The sequence below is a fragment of the Drosophila sechellia genome, chromosome X, assembly GCF_004382195.2.
Source record: "Drosophila sechellia strain sech25 chromosome X, ASM438219v1, whole genome shotgun sequence".
NCBI classification, from domain to species: domain Eukaryota; kingdom Metazoa; phylum Arthropoda; class Insecta; order Diptera; family Drosophilidae; genus Drosophila; species Drosophila sechellia.
In genome coordinates, this window is record NC_045954.1 from 14,722,318 (window position 1) to 14,742,789 (window position 20,472).

Here is a 20,472-nt window from a genome sequence, read left to right on the forward strand (position 1 = left end):
TCTCCATTTGAAATTTAAGATAATACATACGTATATTTAACTTTTTACCTGTTAAATTAATTGCATTTCTCTACTGTCATGTTCTGACTAGAAGTGGAATATAAGATTTTTCCTAATATCTTTATCTAAACTCTTTAATTACTGTGAACTTTTTAAAATTAGTTTAGATTCCCCATTTTACATCGGCTAAAGAAAGTATGCAGCTTTCTTAAAGCTCTTAAAATGGCAAGCCTGCTTTTTAGCCGGCATTACAAATGTGAAGCTTTTATTTGAAATTATTTGTTTACTAATAATCTCTGTTTATATCTTTCATTGCAGGTAAGCTTTGGCCAAGCTTTTCGTGGTGAATTTCAAACTGTGACTTAATAAAAAATGCGTAAGCCCGGTGTCAAACTGTAAGTAAACCGGGATGTACCTTACATTTCAAACTGTAAGCTATTACAATCAAACTTTCGTTTGATTTTTAGACCAGATACAAACCTACATATATCGTTAGATTTGAAAGTAAATATATAATATATATATATATAAACTCTGAAATAAAATCATCTTCATTAAAGCTACGCTTGAGGTAATATTTGTATTTATTTGATTTATTGAGTTACTTTATGTTTAAGAACTAACGAAACATTTGCATCGTAATCGTAATCTTCGACTTACGAACTAATTGAGGTACTCCAAGTGTACGCGGCGTCAAACAAACAATAAAAGTAAAACAAAAATACACATTTCGATTAGACACACACAACAGACGACGATCCATATTAAAAAAAAATTTAAAAATTAGCATAAATGACTCGATATTTACATGAAGCGCTTAAATGACTACGATCATGGGTGGAGGAGACAGGGGCTTTCTGGCGAAAAAGGGTAATTCATTTATTCGTTTGGCTAGAGAGCGAATAGCAGTGAGAATGAGAAGAGCAAGTTGAGCTTAATAAATTAAATTTATTTAGAAGGCGGAAATTTGTGCTAACCCTCCCTCCAACTGATGAACCAAAAACACCCCAACAAACCCCACCCCATCCGATTGACCCCTTTTAGACCCCCCACAACTTCAACGGCTACGACCTTGGCAGTGGCCATTGATGTACAGGTGATGTTTCAATGTCCAAGTTTTCACTGCTCTCCGTTTCTGTGTCTGCCTCCGTGGAGTTTAATGATCGTTTACTCCGCCACTGGGTTCGCGTTGGTGACGCTGGGCTCGTGTTGTGACCTTGACGCGGGCTCGGCCCCTGACCTTGAACCCCCACGGGCGCCGTGGTGGGGGTTAGCCACAATTGCTTTATCATATCCGCACCCTTCTCGCCGATCATCACCACCGGTGCGTGGATATTGCCATTCGTAATGGCCGGCATTATGCTGGCATCTATAACCCTCAGTCCGGGTATGCCATAGACCCTCAGCTGGGGATCCACCACTGCCCAGGGATCCGTGGGTGGTCCCATTTTGGCCGTACCACTCATGTGGTATATCGTCATCGTGTACTGCCTGATAAAGCAATTCCAATAGTCATCGGTATACAGGGTCAGGTGCTTACAATTCGGCACTGGTTTGTTCCAATATCTAGCTCCGAATCTCTTCATGGCCTGCGTTTCACCCATGGCCACCGCCGCCTTGACGCCCTCCCTCAGAACATTGACATCGTCCGGATGGGTGAGGTAGTTGTGATAGAGCAACGGATATCTGAGGGGATTTTTCGAGGCCAGCTTTATGTAGCCCCTGCTCTTCGGTCTCAGCATCATGGGGAAAACGCCAAAGACATCGCGATTGTTCACCTCCCCGAAGACCTCCTGGTAGAACTCATCGGTCAGACCGTGGGCAGTCTTCACCTGGCTACCGCCATCCGACATCACCGATGCCGAGGTCATCATAAAGTTCATATCCGGCCAATCGTCACTGGCATTGGCGTACTTTGTATTAATAAAAGCCACCGCCTCCAAACCAATGCTGGAGGTCAACGGACCATCCTCCGTGATGGCATACCTCAGTGCGGTATTAATATTAACCATTCTCTTCATCACAATCGAAATGGGATAGTCAATAAGGAAGGCTATGCCGCCGACGGCAATGTGATCCTGTAGATTCTGTCCCACGCCCGGCAGATGTTGCACCAGTGGTATGCCCACTCTGCCCAACTCCTCGCCGTGTCCAATGCCCGACAGCATCATCAGATGCGGCGATCCAATGGCTCCTGCCGACAGGATCACCTCCCTGGTAGCATATACGTTTTGCAGCCTTCCGTCTCGTATAAATTGAACTCCAGTCGCTCGTTTCGTATGGGGATCGGTTAGGACCTTGGTGACATGCGAAAAGAGGGCCACATGAAGATTGGGTCGCAGACGTGCTGGACGCAAAAATGATTTGGCCGTGGAGCTGCGGGAACCACGTCGCATGTTGAACTGATAGAAACCGAAACCAGTCTGCTGCTCTCCATTCACGTCCACGATATCGTAGCCCATTTCCTCGCCAGCCTGCAGAAATGCCGGTCCAATGGGCGTGTTGTAGGGGGCATCCTGGACGGTCCAAAGGCCGCCTAAACACAAGATATTCAGTTTAAATTGTTTAATTAAAAATATAAAGAATACATTGCGATCTCCATATGCTCCGTTAAAACTACTCTTTCAATATGTTAACAAAAAATTGTCAAGAAAACAAGATGTTGTGGTATGTTTATGTTTGGGAAACAATCAAAGCTCTAATTTGTAAACATTTGTTTATGCACTCATCTTTAACGCTTTAGTTTGTAAAATTTGTTAATTTTTATATGAAATCATACATTATTTTGAGCATTGAGAGACCACACTTAAATATTCTTCGACTTACCTGTGCCATGGTAGCGTTTGTTCCTGGCCAAATAGGGATTCCGCTGATCCTCAGACTTCCGGAAGTAGGGCAGGATGTCCTCGTACGACCATCCGGGATTTCCAAAATCCGCCCACTGGTCAAAGTCTCGTTTGTTTCCCCTGATGTAGAGCATCGTATTTAGCACCGAACTGCCGCCCAAAACTTTGCCTCTCGTCCAGCAGCAGCGTTTGTCCTTCATTGCCTGACAAGCTGTCGGTTGTGGTTGGGTTCTGTGAATAGATAAACATAAATATATTGTAGATTAGAAAACGCAAAGAAAGAGAAAATCTCCAAGCTTGGCTTATTGAAATAGGTAGCCACACAGATTACGACTGGGTAAAAACAATTAGCGAATCTTGCCAAGACCAAACAAGCTGAGACAGAGATATCCGATTATATATTTTTTTTTGTGGCAAGTCAACAAAAGCGACAATGAAAGCGCATTAGTCCCAGGGGTGCCACGCCCACTCCCCCGAAAAAAGGTGGAAAAAATAATGGCAAATTGCCCAGTGGCCAACTTAATTACAACACAAACACAAAAGCCGGTGTTAAACGCTCATTTGGCCAAAAACTGAGAAATGTCTATGAGGCAATGAACCAAGCGACCTCCCCTTCGTACTTTTGCCCTTTAAGTGGCTTTAAATGGTATCCATGAGTATGAGTATCTACGAATGGCATTTAAAGTGTGGATTATAGTACTGCAGAGGTTGCTTTGAAAAATTGCAGATAGATTGCTCAAGCATGGTTAAAAATCACCACACAGCTGGCGCAAAATTGTTATTTTATGTATAAAATAGGATTAAGGTAATAAAATTATAGTTATTTTAAAAGCAAATTAAAAATAGTAAAAAAATGTAATGCAATGCCAATAAAAATGCAACTACATGAACACAGGAATATAAAAGCGATGCACAAGGAAATTGATAATAAATTGAGGAAAATTTCTTAGGATTAAGGAATGAAAAAACGAAAACTAATTTACAGGAAAATAGTGCCAAATATTTTAGTTCAATGAAGATGAAACAAGAAAACCATGAAACAAAATGTATATTAACCTATAAACTAACAGAAATTACCAGAAAATAGTTACTGAATACATTATGGTAAGATATTTACACGAAACACTGAGTTTATGTTATATCTGTAAAGAAATTGTAGTGTCAATGAACAAAATAGGAAATATAACTTCATAAACAAAAATCAGAGGAAAGAAATGTTACTTGTACAAAAAAAGTAGGCAAAAATACGATAAATTCCACCCAGCAATTTCAAGCACTACCGATTAGCGGATATCCCAGTCAAAGTTACGCATTTGTTAAGATAATAATCCATTTGCTAAGTTCCCAGCATTATTCGAATATTTTTTCCTGCCGTGAGTGCAGCCAATATAAACCGACAAATTGGCCAACAAAACGTTTTGACAACTCTGTTGGCTTATTTTCTTTTTTCATCTCAGCTCTTCCGAATCTAATAATCCGAAATTCCATTTCTTTTGGGTGCCCATTATACCCGCTGCTAAACACATAGGAAGACATTTTTTTTTTTTTGTCGTTAACGAAAATACAAATTACCAGTGACAGGCAACAATCAAGAGACGTCTTAACCAAGTTAACCCAACCGCAATCGGCTGAGAAACCCGCGACGACGAAGAAAACAAACGGAAATCAAATGTCAGTTGCGGAAAACTTGGTCAGCAATGATTTTACTTGGCTAACATGGCGTGCTGCGGGGCGAAAAGCGTGCCAAAGCCAAAGAGAAAGAGTTTAAATTTATTAAAATAATTAAATAGCCTCGAATTTGCTCATACCCTATTTAAGCTAGCGCTTTTGCTTAGCGCTTAAAAAAAAACAAAAAATACACTTTTACATCCAGCAAATTGTTATAGAAAACTATGTTTTGCTAAATATTTTAAGTTTCTATATTCGATTTTGGATTGGATCCAATGATTTTATTTTAAGTCATAATAACATAAAGGTTAAATCTATGTAGATATATTTAAATTATGTTCAGAACCATATTTTGATTTTAAAAAAGTGGTGTTAGCAAATAGGTTGTTATTAAAATTAAAAACCTTTAATGTGTATTTGCGAAATAGGTTGTTTGATAAAGGTTTTTGTATTTAGGTGCCTAAATAATATTATTTATAACCTGCTATATTCCCACTAAACTCAATAGTGAAGATGTCAGTTAATTTTAATCGGTGGATTAGTGTTAATTTTAGGCTCTCCATGGTCCATCAGTCACTTGTCGGTCTCAAATGCATTTGCATCTCTTGCGATTAGGGTGTCAAAACCTGTCCCTTCTCCATTTTTATTTGTATTTTTCCTTAAGTTAGAGGTTGAAATATAAGGGTAAGGGTAAGGGGTAACTAGCATACGACATGCACATATTGGGCGTCTGATTTATGCTGCCCAGATCGGTGATGAATATTATTTCCTCTTCGCTTTAAGCCCTATCTTACCGTCCGTTGACGAGCCATTAATATCGATTCGCGCCACTGTGGCTCCACTGTGGCACATTGTTTGGCATACTGACTTATTGGCTACGTGCTGCGGCCATTTCTCATAGATACCGCAGATACTACAGGTGCAACCACACATCGAAACTAGCAGGTAAAAAAAAAAAAAATTGAGAGAGAAAAATAAGAAAAGAAAAAACTTTCGCCTCAACTTCGGCCTTCCACTGTGCGAGACGCCCAACTGACGCAATTTGTTTGCTTTTTATTTGCCATTTAACAGTTAACTCACATAAACGTAACAAATTATTATTAACTCATTTCGCTTAGTTTATTTGAGTGTTTTTTTGTGGGTGTAGGAGGTGTTAATCTTGTCCTAAAGGCAATTTTTAAAAAATTGTAATTAAATATTGGCGAGTTTCGGTAACGATTAGGGGAGTCCTTTAAGCGGAAATAACACTATTTAACTGTTAACTAAAATTAATCAAAAACATAATAAACGTAAACAGAATAATTACTATTTTGGATATTATTAGGCTTGAATACTTTTGTTGAAATGCTACACAACTGCACAGTTTTATATAATTTTAAATTTTTTTAAGTAATCTGGAAAATAACTTTAACAGACATTAGTGACATAATGATAATTTTTAAATATACAGTGCGTTGCTTTCGATTAAGCCGGTAAAGTTCAGCGATTTTATCATTTATAAACAAATCTTGATTTTTTTTTTGCAAATAAATCTAGAAACAGTGGATATGAAACACACATTAGGGACATTCCACGGGCTCAGCAATCATAATTGCCGCTTATGAAATGAATATGCATGCCGAAAATTCGAGTTGATTGCATTATTTTCGTAATTGTTTAATGCTCGTTAACCGAAAGTTGGTTAAGGCCCCTCAGTAAAATTCCCCAACCCAAGAAGCCAACAAAATTTAAGGGGAAACGCATTCAGATGGAACTGCTGTTGATTGTTTGATTGCCATATAAAATCACTTAGCAGCCGCATTAGTTTGTAAAACGGTTTCATGTGTTTTATTAATAGAAATGTTTATTAATTAACGTAATTGCTGAGTGAAATGTGGGAAAAACTGTAGAAAGAAAATTCAAGAGTCTACAATTTTACTACTATTTTTTATGCATAAAAGTTATGGTAAACAGCTTATTATACGAAACAATAAACAACAGTTCGGTGTCCTCTTATTACTACAAAACATATCCTCAACATACAAATGTCGAATAATTTTCCACTTTACATAATCTTGCCGTTGATCCATTGGTGTTAATTAGATTAACAGCAAATATTTGCGATCCGTCTGGTGTCATAACAAGTTTCATGTTTTCGATTGTGTAAATTCAAATGAAATGAAATACATGCATAGCCATATCAATATTTAGTGTTAATCGGTGATTCTTCATTTTAGGCAAACGTGGTGTGCAGTTGTTTTTTTTTTTTTTATAAACTTTTTTTCTATTGCCCGGTTGACACAATTCGAGGTACGAGACACTTGTCTCGAGTATAAAAACCCACCGAAGCCTGTCCATTTAACCGGCTCACGTATAAGCCACTCTCCTCACCGATTTTGAGTGGCTTTTGGCGATTGGCAACCCGGCTATTCAGGTGCAATTGCCAAGTATCAGCGCCGTTTCATTCCATTTCATTTCGTTTCATTCTGCTCGTTTTGTGCCATTTCCATGCAGACCTGCAGGCCGCCTAACCCACATTGCCATACTAACTATACCATACAATAGCATACCATGCAGCTCGGAGCAACTCCGATACGATCCGGTTTTATGTTGGGAAATTGGACTGGACCGGCATAGGATATCCCGATCGCAGAATATACACTGCGAGAATTGGAGTACTAACAAAAGGGGTTCTAAAAAGGATGTTGTATTTGAACAACTTTTTTTTCATAATTTCTATAAAAGATTTAAGAGATTATTGTTATCTTTAAAATAAGATTTATGTAATATAGTTCATGTATATGAGTCGACTGTTTTCTTTTTATATTGTATATTTATGTTCCATAAATTGTTATCCGCTTGCAGCTTGCATACGAATTCGTCAGGGGTGTGTCTCCACTGTGGATGCCAAAATATCTCTGGCTTAACGATCGCGAGGATGGAATTTAATGATGCGGATAAGACTGGGGGTCATCGCCAACTCGGCTTGCGTAATCCCCTAGTGGAATGCACCACACAGATGGGTTGTTTGCGGGGGATAACGAGTCGGTTTTTTGGGAGCCCTCCATGCCACATTTTCTCCCTCTCAACGGGCTGCTTGTTTACGCTGTAGAACCATTGTTGGTTTTAGGCGGCGCCTACTGTGGCGCCGGCTGCGAATTTGAATACTTTGAAATGACTTGCAGCGATAGTTGCACATGAATGGGGGTTATGAAATATTTAGCGGCAAGTTGTAAACTTTAAGACACTTATCCTGTAATCGGAAACGAATGTATGTAGTTTAAAATGGTCTTTTGATTTGATATCAGTGCAGCGAGAGTATTTTCAATATTTTTAATCATTTTTGCAAATGTATTTTGTTGTTTAAAAACTCAGATAAACTCAAACTCTAATGATCGTATTCCCAAGACCTTGAACTCCACAAATTTGACACTGAATCCAAGCAGATACCAAACTGATGACACCAATTCAGTGACTTTCTCAGTTGGGTGAAACTTTTAAGCCCACGAGTGAGTCAATCAAGATTACCGGCTATGATTGACGTGAGAGTGATTGTCGAGTCTCTGTCTCTTTTTTCCTGTGCAACTCAGATTCAATTTCGTTGCAGTCTGTTGACTGTATTTCCCGTTGCTGGCAAAGCGGTTTTCGAGGTTTGATATTTTGAACAAATTGCACCCAAAACAAACAACACTCACACTTTTTCGAATACTTTGCTCTCTGCAGATCCAGCTGACTGGCAGTTGGTAGCACTGAGATACAAAAATGCAGATACTGCTGCCGACTCTCCAGAGTTTGTCAATGACGCAATGATTCAGAAACACACTCGATTATATTGCCACACTCGATGCATTTAGTTTGGGTTTTTGTTTTTGTGCACTGAACGATTTTTGGCCATTATGGGGAATTTAGGTGGAACTAGAATTTCATTTTGATTTATAATAATAATTTAATAAAACAGTCAATTATATCTATATAATCTTTACATTGAAAACAAAATCTCATACTCGCTAAACTTACAAAAAAATAAATAAAATTAGGCTAAATTAAAAGTGTAACAATTTTTGCCAGTAACATAAATGTGATATAACAAAGTACTTTAAAGTTTGTTTCTTGTGGGTAGATTAGCATAATAATCGCATACAGCAATGTGTACTTATTTCGCGGTGCTCACATTGTTTACTCTGTTTTGCACCCTATGATTTATTTCGCATGCACTTAACCGCATATTGCATTCAATTATGCCAAAATATAATGGAATTGGAATGAGTATGGAAAGAAAAGGAATGGAATGGAAACGAAAGACAATGCAAAGGAATGGAAATACTGAAATTGAATGGAATTCTGAAAGTGAAACTTTAAGCCAAAAAGAGCGAAGAAGACCCATAAAGAAAACGCCGCTAGGCCTATAGACCAAACCCAAAACACCCAGCCCTCTGTCACATTAAACAGTTAAATGGATTACGGTATTGGTAACACGCTCGAACAAAATTCCAAGAAAAAAAATCTAAAAAAAAAAAACAAAAAAAAATGCCAAAGCTCATGAATAATTAAGCAGTGAAGTTCGATTTGTTAATTTGAGAGCCGGTGGCCACAGGTGGCCGTTGATCATCGGCATCAGCTGTTATTAATGAAATGCCGTGAGATAGAAAACGATCTGAATGAAATCAGGGGGGCCCACCCCAAAAAAAAAGAAGAAACAAATCCAAAAAGTAGAAGCCTCGGGTCCAAAAAGCCTGCCTAACGGTAGCCCGTTCTAATTCGAATCAGTCTCTCAGAAGCACTGACCATTTTCCATTTATTGTTAAGCCGAAATTTCTGGTTAATGGATGCTCAAGCGGTCATATAAAGCCGCACTTAACTGCTATATGAAAGCGAGACTCAGCCACAAAAAAAAGGTGGAAGATTATCCATCGAGATGATACTGGTAAATGGTAATGGTCTACGTTTGTCTCTTTATCTAATTGGAACATTCTGGATGGTGGGGGGATGAGCCGGGAAATGAAAGTGGGCCGGGGAAAAGTGAAAGATACGAGATCCAAGATCGAAGAAATGGGATCACTGGTGAGCAGAAGCCTCAAATCAAGAGAAATGCATTGAAAACTGTTGTCAAGTAATTGCTGCTAATGGTGTTATGAGAAGGAAATGTCTTTCAATATGCTAAAAAAACAGAAGGACCTAATAAAACTAAGCCACTTAAATATTTTCATTAAATATTTCCCAATGGTTTTCCCAAAAACTGTTAATTTTATGTGAGTAAACATTATACATTAGTGAATTTTTCCTTTCTTTTCCACGAGTGCTGAAATCGTTTTACTGTTTGCGTGTGAAGACAGCTTGCAAATAGTCTGAAATTTGGCAGGCGGTTGCTAACTAAACGAATCCGGCCTTTGCCACCATCATATCATCATCATCATCATCATCGTCTTGGGTCGTATGAACCCGCAACCCATTCAAGTTGAGCTGTCTATTTGGTCTATTCCGAATACTAATGACTACAGCTCATCGATGCGGATTAGCATATGGACAGAATTCGTTGCCAACTTTGGAAAAATGGCAACGTCATTGGAATGAGTTGGCCAAAAAAAAAAAAAGGGCGCAAGCAAAGGGCAGGCCCGGCCACTGCTAAGGCCAACTATTTGACCCAGTAAAATAATCGAACAATATTTGGTATTTCAGCAGGTGAAATAAGGAAGTTACCTTTTATACATATATTTAAAACAATTAAGTTGTAGGTAGAATTAAAAATATGCTGAGGTCAGAAGGAAGAATGATGATCGGAGAATAATCACAACTCAATTTTAGTAACAACTTCTTTTCAAACTAGTGCATTTGATTTTTACACATGTATAGTTTTTGAAAATAAGGCTTAAAGTTGAAATGTATCCAGACATTGACTCACCGATACTTCCAATCCATTTTGCTTTTATGCAAATAGAGCGATAGCAGCGGCACATCGGAGATTTCCGTCTCATGACCACCGGCCTCCAGGAGCAGGATCTTCCAATGCGGTATCTCCGAGAGTCTGGAGGCCAAAACAGTGCCCGCCGAACCGCCACCGATGATGATGAAATCGTAGGCCAGATCCACTTGCTGCACGTTGAACGGTCGATTCTCCGGATCGAAGAGATCGTAGTTATAGTAGGCTATAGCCGCTATCAGAAAGGGCAGTATGGTCAGTTTGCCAACGCCAATTACAGCGGTGGCCAGTTTGATAGCACCGGCGATGGCCAGGCCCAATTTGGAGGCTCCTGCCGCTGCCACGCCCGCTGCCGCCGCCGCCTTAGAGGCGGCACTCGCCTTGAAGAGCAGACCGCCCACGGAAACGGCGGCGGCGCCTAGAGCTGGAACTACAACCATGATTTTTGGAGGGGGATCGGTTTACGGGGACAATTTTGTTTTAGGAAAGGATTTGCCTTCCTTTCTTGAATTTCTTTGGGCGTTTCCTTAAGTTTAGTTCCGCTCTATTGCTGTGACTGCATTGCGATGAGTTATTCAGGCCACTTTTGATGGATTTTTGCATTCACTATCAAAGCACACTGGGAAAAAAACATCACAATACGGTTATTTCAAGTTCTCAAAATGTATATTGAAAAATTAAGCGTTTAAATGGGGAGAAGTTCGTGTTTTACAGATGACAAAGCTGTTAATAATATTTTAAGCTTGTAGGGTGAAGAATGGATTATTATTCGTTTACTGCTTTTCATGGACTATATATATATATTGTGATATTTTCTCTCTGTGCCATCGTCACGTTCGCATTCACAGTCACTTGCCTTTCTGCACTTTCATTTAGGCCTCGTAAACACATTGAGTAAACAGAAACAAAAATAAATAAATTGTAATTGAAATAGTTAGCTGGGCCGCGCGCGCTGATTTTGGTATCGGTTATGGGTAATCGTGCAATGGATAATGGATAATCGGTTAACCGGTTCACTGGATAATTCGTCTCGCCAGCCCGTTTCGTGTGTGCCTCGGTTGGCAGTCGCTGCGTTTCTGAGCCACAAAAGCTGGCCTGCGACGTTTTGTCTCCGCTGCTGCAGCGCCGGCAGAGGCGGTAGCCGTGGCAGAGGACGCCAGCGTCGCTGCCAGCAATCGGTTGCGCATGCGCACGTTTTTCTCCAGCGAATTCAACTGCATTTTCCGCGGCAGCTGAGTATTAAAAACAGTTTTTGATCGCAAACATTGGCACATACATTTAATTGGATTTAATTCGCTTGTATTTGCATCCTTATATATAATTTTTTATTGTTAGTCTTCATTTTTTTATCCAATCCTATGAAAATCAAAATGAAAATACATTTATTTAAAATAGTATTTACTTAATATAAAGGGAGTATTGTTTCAAAATAATACACTTAAATATATTTATATATATATTTTTAAATTTAAAGATCTTTGAAAAACTAACCGTTTCGTCTGCGTTCATTTTGCAATGTGAAACGGTTACCGATTCGCGAGCCTCTCTTTCGCACTCTCCCACACGCACGAGCACATCAATACTCACATGTACAGTCACATGCACATATGCCATGCGGTTGCGGTTGATGGCTGATGCTGTGCATTGCGAAACGGTTACAATTAACCGCTTGCAGCTCCTGCCTCTCGCTCACAAACACTTGCGAAGATATATCTGACACTTGCAGTTTTTTTCCTTCAGCACCGCTTCTGCCTCTTTCTTTTTTCTTCTTCTTCGATTTCGAATTTCCTTGCAGACGCCAGACGACCTTCATGCTCACTTTACGGTTATGTGCACTTCTCTCCGCGAACGATGGGCTCGATTTTGAGTCGAAATTCGGGTTTCAACTTCGAGTTACTCAGGCAGTTGTGTAGTTGGGATTGCGCACGTAAGCCTTTTAAGTAAAGACAACAACAAGATGAACAGTCGAACATCGATAACTGAAAATTTGTAAAGTCTAAGCCTTGCCATATGTTTTAACCCGATACTAACCGCTTCGCATATGCTTTTTATAGCTAGGTATTAAACCACAACTTATTCATTTATATGATTTCTGAATTTCCAAAAAATGTAATACATTTTTCAGTAATTTGTTTGTAACTCTGTACATTTTTCGAATCATTTAATATTTGTCGTACCCTTTACACTATGGTTCATTAATAACTTCATTTGGATAATCTTCACTGTAATTACAATATGTTATCGGCTTTGAGAAGAACCACAATCAATTGACCAGTTTTTGGCATTGAAGAAGCCGAAGAGTTGAATACAAAAGTGAAGATCAAAGTGAAATTTGTGGCATTTAGTTGTTGGTTGATTGTTTTCATTGTTTAACCGGTTTTATTTTTTATTTCGATCAGTGTGTGCTTGTGTGTATTTGCCAATTGACAAACCACAACACGATTTTTGCCAAGTAATTGTCATTACATTACATTACACACCTGATATCAAACGGATATTGAACGCAACTAGTTTGTGGTATTAATCGACATTCAATGGAACCACGAAAATTGCTTCAATTTCTGTCTATGGGGTGATGTTTTTGATGGTGGTCCCGGAAAATATAGATATAGATAGTCATATTTTTGCATTCCATACGACTTCCTTGTTGTGCATTGTGCATTGTTATACAATGTGATATCTGGGAGGGATTAAGGCGAAATGGGGACTGATTTCAAAGAGGCGGCCTCTTTGATATTCCTTTTAAACATATGAATTTAATAATATAAATGCATTTAATACGATAGTTAATAGCAATGTTGTATTAAATGAAATTGATTCATATTTTCAGTCAGAAATTTAAGCTAAAAAGTGTGAGTTAAGCAATACGTGTACAACAGGACGTATGAACTATAATTTTGAAAATATTTTCCCAGAAATATAACGTTTTAATTTCTTTGTTTTTGGATAGTTTATCTTATATTTGGTACTATCTATGGTCAGTTATCTTGGGTTGACACTATTTTAGTGTTTACTGGAGCATTTCCCAATTGGCCAGTCCCTGAGACCGAAAAACTTGAACCACTTCCACCTGCAAAAGGAATGACGAAAGTCTCACACACAATATAATGCCCGCAAATTAACGGAGCCGCGATGATGTGACGATCGTTTGATATATCACCATCTAATGGGGCAAGGTCAGCACAAGCAATTTAAGCAGAGTTTTCCATGCGAATGTCGGGGAAACTCCTCTTCCCCCCGCACGGATAAACAAATAAAACTTGACAATAAAAGCCACAAATAAACTTGTCAAACTTTTTGCGATGAGTATGTCTTGCCGGCTTTTGTTTTGGTTTCTTCTTTGGGTTTTTTTGTTAGGGCCATACTTCAATGATCAAGTGAAGTGACCTTTTTGATGGGAGGCCTTTGCACTTGATAAATTTTGGGAATGCAAGGTTCCATTGTTATTTGTTGATTTGGTGCTAACATTCTGGATCACTTTAAATCGAAGGTCTTGATGTCAAATGCATTCAAATAAATGAAATGTTGCAAGGGCAACATCTTTAAAACCCATTTAAAGCCGCTCTTACCAAACAAATTACTCTCTAATGAATACTAATGCATCATAATGGCCAGAAAACACTTTCGGTTCCCAGGCTTCTGTGCATATTTAATCAACGATTTCCGCTACAATTACAATTAGTGTTGCTATATGCTTTTACACACACGGGCTTTCTGGCGTCACAGCGGACAATTTCCGGCACTAACCACTTTTCATATGAGTACTACCTATGTACTAGACGCCCATGCCAGACGCAATACATCTTTTGGGCCAATTGCCCAATCAACAAACAAATTTTAGCTCGAGGGCAATTAAAAGTGAAAATAGAAGAGGCTCAAAAAAAAAATAATAAAATGAAGTTGGGTAAAGCGAAGTGGCGTCTTCTCTTCCCCTTTCTTCTGGCCAACCTTACACAGAAGAAAGCCCCCTTGTGGGTGACATAACAATTACGCATCCCCATCCGCCCTCTTTCAGCCCCTTGAGTCCAACCATGACTTTGTCTTTTAGCTGAGTCATCCACATCGGTATCTCCAGCTTGCGCACTGGAAATGAACTTCATTAAACGACAAATGCAAGAAACGAAGCCGTGGAGCAACAGCAGCAAGTGAGCCAAGTACGCGTAATCTCCTAGAAATGGTATCGTGACACGATTCTGCAATCGCAAATCATGAAATTCCTATTATATTTGTTAAATTAGTTAAGCTCTTATATTCAGAGGCTAAGAATTTAACTTAAATCTTTATAGAATATTATCTTATTAAGTAATGTTGAACGCCTAATGTTTTTTCAAACTGTGCAGTTAAAAAGCACAAAAGTACATTTCGCTCCATATTTTAGAGTAATTAATTATGATAAACTCCCCTATAATTTACAATATCTAGCCGTGAGTATCCCACCACGATCTGCTCAACTCACGTCCATCTCCGATTTGTATCTCGGCTCGTGTATCTGAACAGCAGTCGAGCATGGCCGATTTGGCCGACGTGCCTAAGACTTCGAACAGATGTGTACCATATGTACATTGATATGTAGGTTACCCGATGGGCGGTTGCCGAAGGGGGGGAGGGTGGTGGGCGTGGCAGACAGTGGCCAACTGGTAGTCGGTTAGCTGACATTTCCTCTGGCAGTAGAAAATCATCCCAATCACTTACCCAAACTGTTTAGCTTTACCTACTCATATGTGTGTTTTTCGAATTTTTGGAATTTCTAGTCATTTTTCACTTTCCACCGACTGAATGTGTTAGGTATGCCATATCCCATACCCATTATCTTGGCTTGTATCGCGAGCGATTTCATCTAATTGGTTTCCATTTTGCGGTTTGGTCAAGTGCATGGCAAGAAAAAAAAAGAGTTATTACGTGACCTTTGTTAATTACATGAAAGGAGTGGCGAAGAGGAAGGGGTCACAAGTGGGTGGGGGTTTTAAGATAGTGTAACCTCTCACACTAAATGGAGCAATTGTTCAAAGTGAATTTCGTAATAAAACGGATAGTACAGATATGTATTTCAATGCAACTGAGTTCAATTTGTAAATTGAAAAGGGTTTATGGCTAAGATTGTACTGTAATTCCCTTGCAAAATATTCTAATGTAAACTTAATGCCATTTAATGCCATAGTGTAAGAAAACCTTTTTAAAGTTTAATAATTTAACTACCAAACAGGTCATAAAGCAAGGTAAATGCAAATTTGTAACACCTTCGTCTTGCTAAAATATAAGAAATGATTTAGTCGAAACACTAAACAATGACTCGCATTTATCTCGCCTGCCTTCGGTTAATTTCTGTTTCCCTAACACCTTTATTATACAATTACGAGGCGTCCATCCACTTGGTGGCCAACAGCACTTGGCCAACAATTAATTGCGTTTAGTTTGGTATGCACCGCCAGCCATTAGATGAAAACCGAAATGCTCAATCACAAAAAACGAAAAACTGGCACGCTTCGCGGCGCCTGGAAGTATTATACATATTGCGTTGGTCGCCGGGCATGGATAATGAGTTGTCCGCAATGAGCGTCAATTTGCTGCCCGAAAAATCGATAAATTATATATAAACCTAGTTCCAAATAAATGCAGAAAGAAATAAATAAAACAAAACGGCAAAAAATTAAAAGTGAAAGCTGTCAATCAAAACCAAAACGTAGCTAACCAGGCCGAGCATCAAGTATCGCCGAGATTCAATACAATCGCCACTTAATGCTGATGGTGCGTTTTTCGCATTTGCCAGATAAATCATAAACCAATCGCATTTTACACCCAAAATTAAATTGGAAGGAATTTTTCAATATCCTGGTGGAGTAAAAAAAGAAATGTATTCAAAGATATATTAAATTTTCCAATTTTAAAAGCAAGGACAAATGTAATTTATTGGAAGCTTAAAACAGTTTTACAGCCATTGTACATTTTAGTTAGGACGTCAAACAAAGACATGTAGAAAATCAAGGAAACGTAGATAAATATGTAGAGTTAGAATGCCTTTTATTTAAGGCAAAAAGGCGTTTTAATAATTTTCGAATTGAATTCTATATGTTTTGACTTTGCAAGTATTGTTGCTAGTCCTTCTTGTTATTAAAATTATATATCATGATTCAAACATTCAATTACAATTCTATTTAAGAAGCATATATTTATTGTAACAAAAAAAAAAATGACAAAAAGTTAAAGCTTATATCGTAAAATATCGCTGAGCTTAGAGCTCGGTGTGTTTTCCGCCCAGATACTCCTCCTTGATCATGTCCGCCCCCTTCTCGCCGATCATGATGCAGGCGGCATTGGTGTTGGCACCCACAATGTCGGGCATAATGCTGGCATCGATCACCCTCAATCCCTTGGCGCCATGAACCCTCAATTGGGGATCCACCACGGCAGTGGGATCAGTGGATGGGCCCATGCGAGTGGTTCCGACCGGATGGTAAACGGTGGTGGTCATGTGACGGATATAGCAGCGCCAGTAGTCATCCGACTGATAGGTCAGACCATTGCATGCCTCCAAATCCAGTTTGTGGAGTGCGGCCTCCCGCTCACTGAAGGCTTTGGTATTCGGCAAGTTCTTGTAGATGTTCAAGGCCCTGATATAGGTGTCTACATCGCGCTCATCGGTCATATAACCGGGATCGATGATCGGAGCGTCCAAATAGTTCGTAGATTGCAGGGTCAAACTTCCCGCCGAGAAAGGTTTCAGATGCAGCAAATATGTAATGTAGGTATTGGTCTCCTGGTTGGCCGACAAAATGCTCTTGGCCACGCGATCATTGAATCCGGTGGCAGCCACATAGCCCTTCAGTTCAGGACTCTGCATCAGGCTGAAGAAATTGGTGGTCTGGATGTCCGGATTGGGTCCCTCAATCGAGGTGGTGTTGATGAATCCCGTCAAGGCGGTGGCCTCGTGGTGCAACAGCTTGCTATAACGACCCATAAGCAGGTTGTACATGGCATCCACCAGCTCCTCCTCGGTGGGCTTGCGGGCAGTGGACTTGTCGATCTGGAAGATCACCGGCAGACTGGCGTGATCCTTGAGGTTCTCACCCACGGGCAGGTCCAGTTTCACGGGAATTCCCAGGCTCTTCAAGTGATCGGCAGGACCGATGCCTGAGAAAATAAAAAGTGGCAATTAGTTAAACTAACTCATTTCATATTTAAAGTCTCAAATGCTTAACTAGTTGCGGTATATCATCAAAACCACCTGTATATTTAACTGCGTATTTTTTTGCTTAGAATGTTTGATATACATAGAGAAACCCGTTCCTAAGTTAAACTAAAAAACCTGTCCCATTTTAGTTTAAAATTCATGTGAATTATTATGAAAATTGTATTAGAACTTGTTCTTCAAGAAGATTTGTTCTAAATATTCCGCTCAAACAATTTCACTAAATGTTTTTTATTGTTTTTCTTTGCAGGTTTGTAAACTTCAACTATGGTGAAATACTACACTTAAAATCTAGAAGTCGGCAGCTGGTAATTTTATTGTTCTCCCTACTTGAAGGGGAAGTACCGCACAATCGTAATATATTTTGTTATATCTCGCTAGAACGTTATTTTCCATACATATTTTTACAATCCCAACCGATCGGACAGACATAACCCCTTGAACTTGCACGACCTTGCTGCCGATTTGACATTGACATCTCATCGACAAGAGGCTCCGTTGCTTGGGTCTGATATCGTATTCCGGCTATCTAATCGGCCCCCGATCCGCGCTTATCAAAAGTCTTTTCAGGATTTTAGGTGCAACAAACAAAAACAGAAGCTAAACTAAAATCAACAAGATTTAGGGGCTTAAAGTAGGATTGAAGGATGAAAGTATATCTCACTTTTGCACCGAGAAAAACTCTAATCTAAACTCGCTATCGTGTTCGCATCTCCTTACTTTAAACTAACTGTTATCAATTGCATATTGAAAAGGTACCTCGCTTTAAACACTCAAAATTGAACTATTCGGAGATCCGAAAAGATATTTATATGTTATCAAGAATAGAGGTTTTAAGATGGTACTCTTATATAGAACTTATTTTCACTTATCTGCATTATTTATACTATCAAAAAATACATTGAGCGTGGGTTTTCTTATATTGTTGAAGGTTTCGGGTATGGTACTTTTGAAAACTATGATATTACCAACAAATACTGTTCGTAATGGCTACTTTCAAATCTTGCTTGACTAAGTGTAAAACTCACCTGAGAGCAGCAGGATCTGGGGTGAACCAATGGCACCGGCGGACACGATGACCTCCTTGCTGGCCTTCACGGTGTACTCCTTCTTGCCGCGATGCACAAAGGTCACACTCTCCGCTCGATTGTTGCGATCCAGATTGATCTTCTTGACGTGGGCATGTCGCAGGATGTGCAGATTGGGCGTATTCTTCTTCAGATGAGATCGGGCAGTGGTGATACGGCGACCGCCATCCTGAGTGCCCAAGATGTCCATTTGACCCACAAACGAGCCTTCGGTGAAGTCCGGAGCACTGCCGTAGCCCATCTCCTGCATGCCGGCGCGAATGGTGGTGCGGAATTCGTTGTCGGATACGTAATTGTTCAGTCCCATTGGTCCACCGACGCCATGATCGCCGGACTTGTAGTCCGGTCGCGTGGAACGCAGATCCTCGGCCTTGCGGAAGTGCTCCAGCACCTCATCGTAGCCCCATCCGGGATTGCCCCTCTCCTCCCAGTCATCGAAATCCTTGCGCGTTCCTCTGGCATAGATCATGGCATTCATTCCATTCGTGCCGCCCAACATTTTGCCCCTCGGCCAGTGGCAACTTTCGCCCTTCATCGCCATGCAGGCACGTCCGTTCGGTTTCGAGTGGTACTGCCAATCCCATTCGGAGAACTGGGTGGCCATGTGCCAGGCAACGAACTCCGTCTCAATTGGTGGATCACCACCGGCCTCCAGGAGCAGCACCTTCCAGTTCTTTACCTCGGCCAGACGACCAGCAACCACTGCGCCCGAACTACCCGATCCAATCACAATAAAATCGTAGTCATGCTTGAAGCTACCAGCCTGATCCAGCCAATCGCCCTTGTCCTCTGGCCACTGATTTTGTCCGCTCAGATCGCAGTACTTGGTGATCAGCGTGGACAAGAGCAAGGACATCAGCGTATTTGCCGGACCCGCCGAACGGGCAGCGCACTGGGCGCTAAGGAACTCCATTGTGGTGTTCCAAAATGTCCTTTAGATGAGCTAAAAAAAATTGGTCATTAGTGTCACAGTAAAAATAAAAAACAGCATTTTAAAAAGTACTGAGAAAAAAAAACATTTTAAAATTCTTTTTGAAAGTAATTATTTAGGAACAAATACATTTTTTTATTATTAGTTTAAATATTGTTAGAAATAGTTAAAGAAACTTTATGACTTTTGAAAATTTTCCATCATACTGAAGTAATCCCAATGCTAAGCAAAAACAAAAAAACAAGTATTTAAAAAACAATAGGACATGCATAGGAACTTTTTCTCAAACAATAATAATTTAGACACTGCACTTTAAAAAAAGTTAATTAGGAGCGTTAGCAAACTAGCAATTAGTATTTGGTCCTCCGATTCTATTTTCCTTGCCAAGGATTTCGGAAGTTATCTATCTGCTTTAAAAATTCAATAGGGTTCCTTATAAAATTCAAAATAAGGCACTTAAAATACTCCTATATCTTTAAGCTTTGCACTTTAAATCCACGGTATACCCACTGGCTAAGCACTGTATTATCCTCGGGTGATCCTGCGGTAATCCTTGACTCCAAAAATCCGTAATCCACCTGCGGCACACGTGCGAACGCTCTCTCCGCTCGACGGCAACTGTTCTACCGGACCGGCTTTCAACCGGAATTTGTACGGCCGGGCCGCGAACGCTTTTCGTATGCCATCGGCATCCGTAAATCAACAGAAAAAAAAAGAAAAACAAAAATCGCTTGAAAACATTTGCATTTTGCTTCGAGTCGTATGTGTATATAGACGTACCTATGTGTATGGCATATATAGCCATATATACACACACACACTTCAGCAGCTGCGCGGCACTCCCCTTATCACTCGAA

General features: G+C 39.8%; 3 protein-coding genes across 7 annotated transcripts in view; 1 reads left to right on the forward strand and 2 right to left on the reverse strand.

Moving 5' to 3' along the window:
• Positions 1-20,472, forward strand: part of LOC6619561 (flotillin-2) — a 123,228-nt gene that overhangs the window by 44,899 nt on the left and 57,857 nt on the right. The gene's annotated exons all lie outside the window — the stretch shown is intronic.
• LOC6619570 (glucose dehydrogenase [FAD, quinone]) lies at positions 573-11,608 on the reverse strand. The gene is made up of 3 exons (XM_002043749.2): positions 10,393-11,608; positions 2,827-3,077; positions 573-2,536 (listed from the first exon to the last, which is right to left on the reverse strand). Exons 1-3 carry the CDS (start codon positions 10,848-10,850, stop codon positions 1,065-1,067), a joined length of 2,181 nt encoding a protein of 726 aa, XP_002043785.1. The 5' UTR covers positions 10,851-11,608; the 3' UTR covers positions 573-1,064.
• On the reverse strand, positions 16,551-20,248 carry LOC6619572 (glucose dehydrogenase [FAD, quinone]). Its single transcript, XM_002043751.2, has 3 exons — positions 20,126-20,248; positions 18,625-19,627; positions 16,551-17,538 (listed from the first exon to the last, which is right to left on the reverse strand). Exons 2-3 carry the CDS (start codon positions 19,595-19,597, stop codon positions 16,640-16,642), a joined length of 1,872 nt encoding a protein of 623 aa, XP_002043787.1. The 5' UTR covers positions 19,598-19,627; positions 20,126-20,248; the 3' UTR covers positions 16,551-16,639.

Coding starts and splice junctions, on each gene's coding strand:
- LOC6619572 (XM_002043751.2), bottom strand. CDS start 19,597: ATGGAGTTCCTTAGCGCCCAGTGCGCTGCCCGTTCGGCGGGTCCGGCA. Junction 17,539..18,624: donor CCAGATCCTGCTGCTCTCAG/GTGAGTTTTACA, acceptor TTATTTTCTCAG/GCATCGGTCCTGCCGATCAC.
- LOC6619570 (XM_002043749.2), bottom strand. CDS start 10,850: ATGGTTGTAGTTCCAGCTCTAGGCGCCGCCGCCGTTTCCGTGGGCGGT. Junction 3,078..10,392: donor AAAATGGATTGGAAGTATCG/GTGAGTCAATGT, acceptor ATCTATTCACAG/AACCCAACCACAACCGACAG. Junction 2,537..2,826: donor CAAACGCTACCATGGCACAG/GTAAGTCGAAGA, acceptor TCTTGTGTTTAG/GCGGCCTTTGGACCGTCCAG.